General features: G+C 47.0%; 1 protein-coding gene across 3 annotated transcripts in view; it reads right to left on the minus strand.

Moving 5' to 3' along the window:
* Positions 1-3128: 3128 nt before the first annotated feature.
* The window catches only part of LOC117004514 (nuclear factor of activated T-cells, cytoplasmic 2-like), an 87847-nt gene continuing 77642 nt past the window's right edge, over positions 3129-13333 (minus strand). For 2 of the 3 annotated variants that reach the window (XM_033075305.1, XM_033075303.1), the window contains exon 10: positions 3129-4558. In XM_033075305.1, the coding sequence (XP_032931196.1) occupies positions 4503-4558 (56 nt within the window). In that variant the 3' untranslated portion in view covers positions 3129-4502. Of the gene's footprint in view, positions 4559-8603; positions 8692-13333 lie in introns of all 3 variants that reach the window. The other variant, XM_033075304.1, reaches the window with a different exon arrangement.

The raw sequence follows: 13333 nt of genomic DNA on the forward strand, positions 1-13333 counted from the left end.
GGACAATGGGGTACATATTTACATGATACAAATAAAGCAAGTGCAAAACCCATGACTCTTCTACATTCTTTCTCCCAATAAAAACAACATACATGAGACACTTTCACTCCACTGCTGTTGCTCAGATCTCACATTTTGCTCATTCTCATGGAGAAAAACAAAACCAGGACTTTGCATTTCATTGCAAGTATCTTCACAAGCAATTCCTCTCCTGGCAAACTCGACTTCCAACACTCAGAACTGACAAAATAAAATCTTCCTGCTATCTGCCCGCTCCCACTCCACTCTCAGACTGTTTACATATCATGAATGATGATTTTTATTCTACGTATATTGGATGCAGGAGTTTATAGAAGCTCATCCTGTATTCGCAGCCAAAGCTCGGATGGAAAAATGGAAGTTAAAAAAAATTCCACACACAGACACACACACACACAGGACAAACAAAAAGAGATGAACTTTGGAGTTCCAACATGCCCCATGAACTTCTCATGGTGCAGCTTTGATGGAAAATGCATTAGAGTTGTTCACCCTGCAGACAAGATATTTGCAGGCCTTTGGTACAATGGCAGGAAGGCACTGTGGTGAAACATTCAGATAACTGAGGAAAGACAGAATTTCCTCATGTGCAAATATGGCTATCTTCCAGAAAAAGTGAGAACAAATTACTCACTAAATGCTATTAACTCTTCCAAGGTTAACTCGTGCTTCTTCTGAGAGAAAGTTGTATTAACAGAAATACTAATACTGGAAAAACACTGCTCAGCAAGAACAGGAAATAATTTAGTACTGTATATATTGAAATTCTTCAGCCTAGCTATATAATTTTAACATACCAGTTTCCTTTTTAAAGAGACAACAACACTATGTCTGAGGATGCTCCTTTTCTCCAGAAATAAATACAAAGTTGGTTGAAGCTGAATTATTTAACTGATGCACGGAAAAGCAGATGGGGCAGCACAGCCTGAACCCCTAAAATACAGAATCCATGGGGTGAAGCCTCCACACTGAGCTGCTGCAGGGCTGGAGGCAGCACAGGGGGAGGCAGCTCTGGGCAGGGATCATTCCTGACCATGGAGAAAATAACAGAGCCACAGAGAGCAGGGCATGGCTGGGCTGGCAGGGACCCCAAACATCACCTGAACATGGCCCTGCCATGGCAGGGACCCCAAACATCACCTGAACATGGCCCTGCCATGGCAGGGATCTCAAACATCACCTGAACATGGCAGTGCCATGGCAGGGACCCCAAACATCACCCAGGCACTGCCAGGGCTCCAGGGGCAGCTCTGGCAATTCCAGCCCAGCCTCTCCCCACCCTCCCAATGAGGATTTTTATCCTAATTTCTGATTTAAAGCTACTCCCCCCTGTCCTGTCACCACCAGCCATGTGAATGGTCCCTCTCTGTGTGGCTGTGTTATATAAATTACATTGTACACTATGTACACAGATGAATTATTACCTATGCATTAAAGGTGAGAAGGAATACAGTCAATGCAAGCATGGCCAGAGCACCTGTAGCACATTAAAAAAAAAAAACATCCCCCAAAAAAACCCAAACAAAAAAATTAGCCCCAAAATTAAAAAAAACCCACCAACAAAAAAAACCCCAAACCAAACCAACCAAACAAAAAACCCTAAAAAATTCCCAACCAACTAATAAAAGAATAAGAAATCCCCCCAAAAAAACAAACAAAAAAACCCCAAAAAACAAACTAAAAAAACAAACCAAAAGAAAATAACCCCCCAAAATAAACCCAGCCAATCCAAACCCAAGGCTGGCTCCCCCTGTACAGCAAAGTGCCTGAATATCAGATCAGCACAGTGGAAATTTGGTGTTTTGGTGCAGCCCTGCTGGCTCTGCCTGCCTGGCTCTGCCCCAACTCCAAACCCAAGGTTTCAGCTGCTCCTTCCTTTTGGGGTTAATTTATTACAATTAAAATTTATTATTTTATTTCAGCATCTACACTCCAGAAGGCAGAACTTAAACACTGACCTTTTTCCTTGCTCAGATCCAGCACTAGATTTTAATCCCTCCCCACTTTCTCTGAACTGATATGATTTAAAAATTAAATATGCAAAAAATTATTCTCCTGAACTGATGAGTGGTTGCTGCAGACAATCAGAGCAGCAGCAGCACATCCCAGGTCTGGGAAAACCTGAAAAACCTTCCTGGGCTTCTTGGAGCTTCTGTTTAAAATCCAGCAAAGAGGAGGTTCTACCAGGAATATGATTTTTTTTCTGTGGATGGTTTTTTGGTTTGTTTTTAAAATGTTTCTTATACTTTGCAGGTTGGATCATGGAAAATGTTTGATCTATCCAAGAGTGAAACTGGGAGATGCATTTGGTCTGTTCTTTTACTCAGCTACAGCAAAGAACTTCTGACAGGCAACTTCTGGCCTTTAGAATTTGTCAGAATTGTCCAATTCATCAGACTGCACTAAACCCTTAATGTGTGCCAGATTCTGGCCCACTGACAGTTCATAACAATCCAAAATAGCTTTTGGAGGCTGTGAGCCAGTCTGAGTCCTGCTGGGTGCTGTCTAACAGGAATTCCCCTTTTCACTGAGCCTGGGCTGCACTTTTGTTTCTATGAAAGTCAGAATTAAAAATTAAATTAACTTAAATTAAATGTTAAAAAAGCCATTTTCACCTCTGCAGGTCCAGGCTTAGGCTTGGCCACAGCACCCACAGGGCAGAGCTGACAAGGAGAGCCCAGGGGAGCATCCCAGGAATTCTGGTGTTGGGATCCAGGGGCTGATTTTGGGGTGAAAGATTTGAATGGCAGAAAGCAGGAACAGAAGCCAGGCTGTGCCAGCAGGGCCAGCTGGGATGTGCAGGGCTCTGCTCTGCTTCTGGATCTGAGCTGGGCTCAACCTGCAGCTCAGAGCTGCTCTTGTGAAATTCAGATTTCTGTTCAGGAGCCCCAGGTCAGGTGTTCTGAAGAACCTGATGCTTCTTTCCCATCTAACCCCAAGACCTTGCAGATTTTAAGCAGCAGCTTTTAGTTTTCAGGAAATATAATCCTGATGGTCCTGAAGAGATTTTTGTTGGACCAAGCACATTCTCTGCAGGGATTGTGCAAAATCTTTCTTTGGGGAACCAAAGCTGAGGCTGCTCTGCTGTGTCCCCATCCCCTAATTGCTGCTGGGAGCAGAGGACATGCTGGAATTCTGCAAAGTGTGCTGTGACACAGCTGAAAAGTGGAATATTTCACTGTGCTTTCTAGAGCAGAGCTCAGGCTCTGCATTCCTAGAAAATATCAGCATTTCTTATCTATAAAACCAGGAAAGATTATTACATAATCCCTAAAATATGATGGTTATCTTTTACTGTACACTGATCACCCACTCAATAAGATTTTGTTTCCCTCAGGGGAGGCCCTGACTCCCCAAAATTCCCCTAAATATTCTGACTTGTAGCTCTACAGCTGCAGGTGGCAGTGCTTACCTGGAAAGTGCCAAGCAGGAGTCAGGACAGGACATTCTAACAGACAAAGCAAAACATAACAAAATGCTAACTCCCTTGGAAATGTCACCTTTCCAGGAATTGCTGGTAGCTGTGCAAAGCTAAAGAGGCCAGGTGGATATAAATAAGTGCATATTTTCTCTGGAATGTATGGCTTCTGTAAGATGCAATTATTTTCCTCTGCAGCTTGGGTGAGTAAATGTTCCAGCTGCTAAATGAGACAAGTTATGAGCCAAGAGCAGGTTCTACATGAAAAGAAACAGCAACAATTTGTTAGAGAGAAAATATCTAAGATGTGTTCATACACTCCTAAATGCTAATAAGGATCAATGATAAAATCTTTGGATTTACTGTGACTCCTATATATTAATCTCTGTTTTACCTGGGTTTCTTTTACCTTGGGACAGGCATTGCAAATGCTGAATTGCTCTTTTCACTGGTTGGTTATGAGAATCCCTCTCTCCTATCCAGTCTGAGGAGAAAAATGAAGCAAACTGCTGGGTTCAGGTGACATCTCCTGTTTGAAACACCAATCCCAGTGCTCAGAGCAAACTGACCCCAGGCTGAGCTGGGGCTGCCTGCAATAACACAGACATTCCTGCAGCAGTGACATTTCTCAGGAGAACAGGTCACTGCCAGTGCTGCAGTGGCTGCTGCTCTCCCCTGGATCCATCACTCCTGTCCCCTCCCCAGCCCCAGTCCTGCCCAGGGATGCTCTGTCTCCTGGGATGGATGAATGGACACACATGATGGTTTGCAGCAGGCTCTCAGCGTTTCCTCACACAGCTGCTCTGCTCCAGGAGAACAATGTGGTGTCTGGATGAGAGGAAGGGTGTCCTTGCTGCTGTTTACAGGCAGAGGTGGCGAGGGGCTCAGCCAAGGCTGTCACTTGGTGCCAATTCATTGTTCCTTGCGCTGAGTCTCTGCCTGGAGATGAAGTGCAGAGGAAGCCAGAGGTTGCAGGGGCACTGGAAGGATCTAAGAGGTCACTTGTGGAAGGATTGGGTAAAAGTTGTCTCACAAATCTCTTCTTCTATGTCTGACTTCTGGCAGGGAGTCCAGAAAATTCCTTCCTGATAATTTCGTTAACTGGGAAATAAAAGAGAGAGGAGGAAACATTAAAGCACTTCCAACATCACAATCAGTGAAAAGTAAAAGCAATCCTTGGGCAGCCAAGCTGCAAACATCCCCTCTGCATTCACAACTTCATTCTGTTAAAATCTACATGGTCCTGCTTGCAGATTGCACATCTTTGGAAGGGAAGGGGAAGGAGTGGGGAGAGGGGGCTGCACTGCACTCTGAGGTTCAGATAAATCAGAGAGAGGGGCAGCAGTGCCCAGGAGCCTCTCACACATCCCTCTGCCACTGCCCTGACCCCAGCACAACCAGAAACATCTCCAGGTATTGAAGCATTTCAGTATTTTCACTAGGCTGAAAGAAAAATATTCTAAAAAGGCCAGGCTTGGAGGGAATATAGTGGACAGTGATGGAAGCACAGAGGCAAACACAATTCAGGTGAAAAAGGTGCATTTGGGTGCTTTGTGTCTGGTATTTTTTAATCCCACTCTAGACTCTACCTGCTTTACACCTTTGTTACCATTTATTCCTGTAGCACAAACAACTTGAATGCAGCACCAGGTCTGTGAGAGGCTGGGACAAGCTTGTTAAAAAATAATAAAGCTCAAGAGAAGACTGAGAACTGAAGAACTCTGCTGTCTGTTCAAAAGTCAAAACAATATCCCTTTATTTCCAACAGCCAATGTCACCTGGCAACCTCTGACACTCACTTGCCTCAAGCACCCTTTGGCACCTCCTGGAACAACAATTCTCCCTCTAGAAATTCCCTGCACTGTGATTAGGAGACCTAAGCCATGATGCAGAACTCCAGAACTGCCTTTTTGGGGCTCCCTTTCACCTGCAGCTCCTTGGTGCTGAATTCATCATGGTGTGGAAGCTCTTTAGCTACTCTGACAAATTTGCCTTAAAACCAGAAAATGAAATTTTCTGGGTTTCACACCCCAGATCTAAATGGCTTCTCCCTGTTGGTGTTTAAGGGCTGAAACAGGGAATAACTCAAACCAAAGCAGGCCCTCCCCCAACACTGATTAATCCTCAGGTTTGCAGCTGTGAGACTCCTCAATTTCTAATAAATGTTAATGAGAAACACTAATTAACATAGTATTAATTAACATAGTATTAACTAATATAGTATTAATTAACATATCAATAATTAACATAGTATTTCACTACTTCCCACTATCTAAAAAGCTGGTGCCCAGTCTCTGGCAGGTCTCTGGCAAGGGGAACACATGATTTAGTTTTTAATAGTTATGATTCATGGTTTGGAATCTCCCTCCTCTCTGCATGCTGGCATCTGTCTCTGAGCAAGTAAAATCTGTATTTTTTCAGAGCTCCTGGATGTGGGGGGCTGTACTCCAGGAGCTGCACACCCCAAAATCCCCCCAGCAAGAGCCCAAGGCTCAGCTCTGATTTGAAATTCCTGATTTGAGCCAGACTGGAGATGATTTGGGTGAGAAAAGCAGAACTGCTGCCCTCTCCTGCTGCCCAGCATCCTGCCAGCTGCTGAATTTGGGGTGACTTGGGCAAAGAAAGAACATCTGGAAGAACATCTGGGCCCTGCAGTGCAGTGCAGGGCAGCAGCCAGAGGGAGGGGAGGTTGTTCTGTGCGAGCTCAGCAGCTCCTGCTCACCCTCAGCTTCCTGCTGCCCTGCCCAGGAAATGACAGCAGCAGGTCTTCAATGGAAATTGTTCACAGCCACAGCTAAAAATAGCAGGGAGCTAAAAGAGGTGGGCACCCACTCTTGGAGGGTCATTTCCTCCCCAAAACAAGTGGGATGAGGCGATTTATTTATCTACCAAAAATCCATCAGTGAGTTTTATCTGTTCCTTTACCTGGTACAGCCAAGGAAACAGCAGAGCCAGCAGCCTGCACCCAGGAATGTGCAATATTAGTGGAACATGAGCAGGTGATGATGACCTGGAGCTCCCTGAGGGGCTCAGAGGGGCAGGTTTGGTGCTCCCTGGCTCTGGGCAGGTTGGATGCTGTGGTGCAGAGCTGACTCAGCCTGCAAACTTCACTTTCCCTGCCCTGAGGTCAGCAGTGGCTTCTGTGGGCTGAGGTCACAGGGGGCTGAAAAGCTGCAGGGACAATCTGAGGCATTAACCCCACTGACTGCACACCCAGGGCTGCTCCTGCCAGGTGGAAATTGGGATTTGTGTGAGAACCTGGCTGACAAGGCTCTGTTATCAGCTGGGCTGAATCCCACAGCCAGCCTGGATCCCACCCAAGTGCAGGGTGAGGGGAGGGCTGGTGCAGCATCCCTGCTGTCTCAGGGCTTGTCCAGCACTAAAACCCACCAGCAGAGTCCCTAAAGCCAGCCTTGGACATCAACAGCATCCCAAGGCATGGATTGATGTCCAAGGCTGGAACCACCTCCAGCCCAAGCCTGGGGAAATCAAACATCTCTGGGACCTGCACCAGATCAGGTGTAACCCAAGAATCTGGGTTTCATTGGAAGGCTGAGCAAAATCAGCGAGCTAAGCCGAGCCTAAAGCTCAGAGCAAGCCCAGAGCACTGCTGACCCTGCTCTTCTGAACTCCCAGCCATCCTTATCTTGGTGGTGTGGTTAAAATATATCTCAAGTATCAGTTCTCATTATTTGCTCATTTCTAGCTGAGAGGAACTGCAGATTGTGAGATTAAGAAATAAAACATTGTTATTGAAGGTGCCTGGCACTGGTTGCTCTGCAGCACAGAGCTATTGATCCGTTTAATGAGAGAGAACTCATTAAATGAGGCCACAAGCACACATGCAAAGATAATGAAAAATTAAATCATAAAGCAAGATATTGAAATCCCAGCTGCCCCCAGCCATCCTGGCCAAGGAAATGCCTGGCTGGGCACCCTGCAGGGTCACATCTGTCACATCCTGCTCCTGGAGGAGGGGACAGACCCTGGAGAGCCCAGGGAGGGGACCCAGAGGCTGCTGGAATTGAGGGGGGTCAGTGTACCCCTGTGCAGAGCCCCCAGCCAGCAGGGCTCAGCTCAGCTGCAGATCTGGGCTGTGTGCCCCTGGGGGACACTGAGCTGTCCCAAGGAGCCCCTGGGAGGTGGCACTGTCACCTGTGAGGGGGCCACACTCACACCCTGTGCACCTGTGCCACCCCAGGGGACCCAGGGATAACAGGGACACCATGGATTGACCTCTGGGGACAATCCCACAGACCCCAGGGACACCAGGGATGTGTCACAGCCCCAGGGACCCCTGGGGACAATCCCACAGACCCCAGGGACACCAGGGATGTGTCACAGCCCCAGTGACCCCTGGGGACAATCCCACAGATCCCAGGGACACCAGGGATGTGTCACAGCCCCTGTGACCCCTGGGGACAATCCCACAGACCCCAGGGACACCAGGGACGTGTCACAGCCCCAGTGACCCCTGGGGACAATCTCACAGACCCCAGGGACACCAGGGACGTGTCACAGCCCCAGTGACCCCTGGGGACAATCCCACAGACCCAGGGACACCAGGGATGTGTCACAGCCCCAGTGACCCCAAGGGGATTCTGTAGCAGGAGGGGCTCTCAGAGAGGCCAAGCTCAGCCCCAGGGGCTCTCCCTGCAGTCCCCCATCCTGCCATGCCCAGGGGAATTCTGTGCAGAGCCAAGCCCTGGGCAGGCAGGATGGAGAGGAGCTGCCCCTGGGGGTGCAGAGTGTCCCCAGAGCTGTCCCTGAGTGTCCCCAGAGCTGCCCCTGGAGGTGCAGAGTGTCCCCAGAGCTGCCCCTGGGTGTCCCCAGAGCTGTCCCTGGGTGTCCCCAGAGCTGCCCCTGGGTGTCCCCAGAGCTCCCTGCCCTGCCTGGGGAGGATGGGACCCTCCAGATGCTCCAGCCCAGCATGCACAGCCCCACCTCTCCTTCCCTGCCCACCTCTGTGCTACACAAGTGGGGAAGAAAAAGAATGAAAAAAATAAATAAATTAATTAAATAAAATCAAATATTTAAAACCCTCTACGCCAAATAAAAAGGGGCATGACTTTTTAATTGAAAAAATAAATAAATAAAGGTTAAGAGAAACACACAGCTGGAGAAAAGGCAAAAAAATACCAATTACCTTTCTTTTTGATTGCTTGGATCAAAGATCACAGTCATTCTTTTTCATATAATGTTTTGTATCCAGCTAAGGTGTGTATCTATCAGCTCTGAAAAAGATTTGCAAAACCATTTTTGAGAAGAAAAGGTAACCTTTGACCTATGTTGCATGGCCAAGTGTTACAGCTTTCAGCTACTCTTTCATTGGGTTGGCAAAATTTAATAAAAGGACATTTCAGCATATACAACACACAAGGCAGAACTTAACCACTGACATTTCTGTTTGCTCAGATCCAGCACTAGATTTTAATATTTTCCCCCTTTTTGTCTCAACTGATATTATCTAAAAATGAATATTCAAAAACATGCACTCCAAAATTGGTGACCAAAGGTGAGAAGCTGTTAATTCAATCTGAGGCACAGGGGGTCTGTGATTTGTCACTCAGTCACTGCCTTCTGCAAAATTCACTTTACCTCACCCCAGTGCCAAGCAAGAGCCAACACATTTCTGGCAGATCCAAAGCCAGTCCCTTTTAATGGAGAGATCCAAGCACAGTGGCTGTGAAAATCAAACTTTGCCTTAACTCCACAGAACAGGAAAGATCTGGGCAAAGAAATGATGGAAGTTACAGTCTTTGCTTCAAATGCAAAGAAGGTGAATTATTTTCCTCAGGAAAGGGCAGTATTTAAAATTCTCTGCCTTCTTTTTTTTTATATTTCTTAATATTTTTAGATTTGAGTTCACCGTGAAAGCGTTTGGCGTTCCTGCAAAACCATGTGGAAATAAAAAGAAAAGAGAAGGAGTTTCAATATTAAGGAGCAAAAAGTGCTTCTCAAAACCTAAGTTCTGAGTGCAAGAGTCAGAAGTGTTTTTGCTGCTCCATTTCAGGTGACTATATATAGCAAAGAAGTATTTTCCTTGGCTCCCAAGGATGGGGCAGCCACGTATCACAGGCTGGCACCTCCCACTCAGGACACAGCCTATTTTATATTCCTATTTCATATTCCTATTTTATATTCCTATTTTATATTCCTATTTTATATTCCTATTTTATATTCTGCATCCTGGAAAATCAGCTTGTGCACACGAGGGCACAGCAGCTCCTTGACTGGGAAATGCCAATTTGGGTGCCTCAGGCACAAACCCAACAAACTGTGCTGGGGAAAGTCCTGGGCTTGTTCAGAAATCAACAGCAATTTAAGGATTTTTTTTTTTTAAATTGGGGCATACAATCACTGAGATGTTCTCAGCTGTAAAGTCTAACTGCACATCCAAACCAGGGTTTCTCCTCACTGAAATAATGCCAGGAGATGCCCCCTGCAGCTTTTCTGTCTCGTCCTGCCTGTAACCCTGGAGTCTGTGTGAGCTGTGAACCTCCCAGCACCTCCAGCCCAGCTGCAATCAGCTCCTCTCCTTCATTAAGCAAACCCTTGGAAGAGGTGCTGACCTCAAAGCAAGGGGCACCTCCAGTCCCAGGATGCATTTTTGCTGTAAGAGAACAGACTCCAAACCCACTGGCATCTTTCCATGCATTTAGCAACACCATACAGATATCTGATGGAAAACAGAATCTAAATAAAATGCATATTTTTGGCTGAAGCCCATCCCAACTGAAATCAATATCTGAACTGCTCTGGATTTACAGGAATGGATTGCACTCGTGACATTTAAATATCCTTCCCTTAAATTTCAGTACAGTGCCAGAGTGAGGTGCAAAAATCAAACAATCTTTGGTACTGTCCTGCCCAAAATGTTTAACAGGAAGCTGGGTGTGGCTGCAAGAAAAGAGCACAAAATAAAGATAGCATTTCTGCTAAAAAAGATGCAATGCCCTAAACGCACTGCAGATCAAAACTGGCAGGAAGGAAGTACTCAAAACACAAATCTGTCTGTGACACCACCTCAGAAACGCTGAGGATTCTCTGAGCACTTTCATTATTGTCACTGTACTTCCAGAAAAGATCAACAGCCACTGCAGCAGCACGGCCTCAGAGCTGGCAGGAAAAACTGAGACCTGAGGGATGCAGGGCTGGAGATCTGTCATCATCCTCCACATGGCCAGGGCATCCCTGAAGGGCAGAGCTGCTCCAGATCTGCTTTGGGCTGAAAAATGCACAGGGCCTGGGAGTCAGGCTCATGAACTCCAAAAATCCGTGCTCAGCTAAGGGATGGGGAGCTGCAGAGAATGAGCTACACCCTGCAGCAAATCCCTCTGCTCCAGAACAGCCTGAGAGGATGGAGAACAGGCTGAGAGGATGGGGAGCTCCAGAGAATGAGCTGCATCCTACAGCACATCCACTCTGCTTCAGAACAGCCTGAGAGGGTGGGGAGCTGCAGAGAATGAGCTACACCCTGCAGCACATCCACTCTGCTTCAGAACAGCCTGAGAGGATGGAGAACAGCCTGAGAGAATGGGGAGCTCCACACAACAAGCTACACCTGCAGCAGATCCACTCTGCTCTGTGTGGCTCCAGTAGAGAGCAAGAACCCCCAAGAGTCCCTGCAGGGATGTTTCAAAGTCTTAGGTGAAACATCAGATCTGAGCCCACTCGAGCACAAATGACAATTTCTCCTGCAGAAAGAGCTGCTGAAGGGAAGAGTCCAGAGGCTGATGGGGGCAGTTGTGGTGCTTTCAGATATTTAATCCATTTGAGCCCTGTTTGAATGTCCTGGGAGTCAGTGGGTTAAGTGTTGAAGGCATTTTCCATGCCCCAGCAGTGGCTTTGTGTGACATTTGCAGGACACACATGCACACACACACGAGCTGGGTTTCTATCCTGGGCTGTTGGCTGCAGCAGCAAGACAAAAAGCAGGTTTTGCTCCAGAGTGTGATTTCCTGTTTGCTGATGGATTTCAGTATTTAGTCATCACTTTTTTTCACCAAACAATTCTGAGGTACAAGCCTGCCTACACATGGACTGCAGGAAGAAAGGGGCACCTTCAGGAACAATTTCAGGTCCTTTTTCTGCTGCCCCACCAGGCTGCAGAAATGGGCAGCCCTGGAGCTCTTGTGCAGGCTCAGACTCCCTGAGCTGAGCTCAGAGGGGCTGTGTCAGACCCTTGGAGCAGAGCTGGGAGAGGCAGCCCAGCAAACTGGGGTGTTTCTGTTTCTCTAAATGCCTCCTGCACCTTTTTCTGAGCACTGCAGACACTGAAACCAAAGGCAGGGATGGTGCTCAGGGTGCAGCTGGGGCCAGGCACTGCCCAGGTCCCTCCCTGGTGACCTGACCTAGGACTGGCTCTGCACATCACTGCCAGAACTGCATGAGCACGGCACAAAAGCTGCTGTATTCCTGTGTGCTGGGATGGTGATAAATACCCTGAGCTCTGTCAGGACAGCCCTGAGTCTCTCATCACCACACAGGAGGCAGAGAGGGGCTGCAGGGAGCTGGGCTGGCTGTGTGCAGCTCCTCACCAGTGTCAGCAGCTGCTTTGGGAACAGTACCTTGAAAGTGGAAAACTGGAGCAGCCTGGGTGTGATGAGGAACTCCAGGCCACCGTGGATTTGGTTTGTAGTAGCTTTCCATAACAAAGTCTTTTTTTAACTGACTTTCTTTCTGCTCACATATATTTAGATATGACTTTCATTCTGCAGCACTCTGATGCCAGAGAGTTTTGGCTGCAGCTGCAGGGAAGGGACACGTGTTTGAGTCATGGAGTTGGCTCTCTCTGGTTGATAGTTAGAGAGTTACTGAGAAAAGATGAAGTTTGTATTTAGCTTTAGTTTACATGCAACGAGACCGAGTAAAACATTCCGAGCAGAATGAGCACATCATAAATAAATACACAAAAACTTATACCAGAAGGGGATGGAGCTCATTTTATAAACCACATTACTTGGCTAAACCCATACAGAAGTATTAGGCTGATGGACTGAAGGCAGGAGTCCTCACTTTGTCCCTGCTAACTCCTGGTTTGATCCTGCAGCTGCTGCAGAGCTCAGGGCTGAGCTGTGCTCGTGCCTGGTTCATTGTGCACGCTTTGGCCCTGATGGATTGGATCCAGAACTGCTGAGATAAGCACTGCCAGTGGGGTGTTAAGACATATTTCTTTTAGATCAAAACCAGCACCACCAAAGGGGGCTGGTGATGACTTTTCCCTCCAGCAGCACCTCGTGGTTTCAAACCTGATGAAATTGGGATTGGATAGCACAACACCTCTGAAACAGCAACTGCACACAAACAACTCCTCATGCACATGTCACTGGGCAGTTTCATCATGCTCCTCCAGCTAACCTATTTACTGGGGCAGGGTGAGTCATTCAGCAAAGTGATTCAAAAGCAGAGAAAGGAGAATGGATGCGAGAAAGCAATTTTTTACAGGAAATAATTGGGGGAGGACAGAAGAACTGTTACAGCACGTTCAGGATTAGCTGAAAGTACAAGATAGGCAATGCTGCTGCTTTTTTATTTCTGTCACAAAGGAACAACCAGAACAAATATTTAATTGAGGGGAAACAAACCATTTAACAAATATTTAATTAAGGGAAAACAAACCATATTAGCCTTCCCTTTAGGCAGTTTTGCAGGGGATGAACAGTCAATAATGGAATCTGTTTCCCTCCCTTGAGCTCTAGTGCTTATGTCCATTAATCCACAAAACTATTCACTGGCTCTGATTCTCTGACATCTGATCTTGTGCTGTGTCTTCACTCTGCAGTGTCCCCTTTGAAGGCCTGAGGACTCTGCAGAACCCCGGATTTCCACAAAGCAGCTTTCCCTCCTGACATCTCTGCCCTGAATCCTGAGCCT

Source organism: Catharus ustulatus, chromosome 17 (assembly GCF_009819885.2).
Source record: "Catharus ustulatus isolate bCatUst1 chromosome 17, bCatUst1.pri.v2, whole genome shotgun sequence".
NCBI classification, from domain to species: Eukaryota; Metazoa; Chordata; class Aves; order Passeriformes; family Turdidae; genus Catharus; species Catharus ustulatus.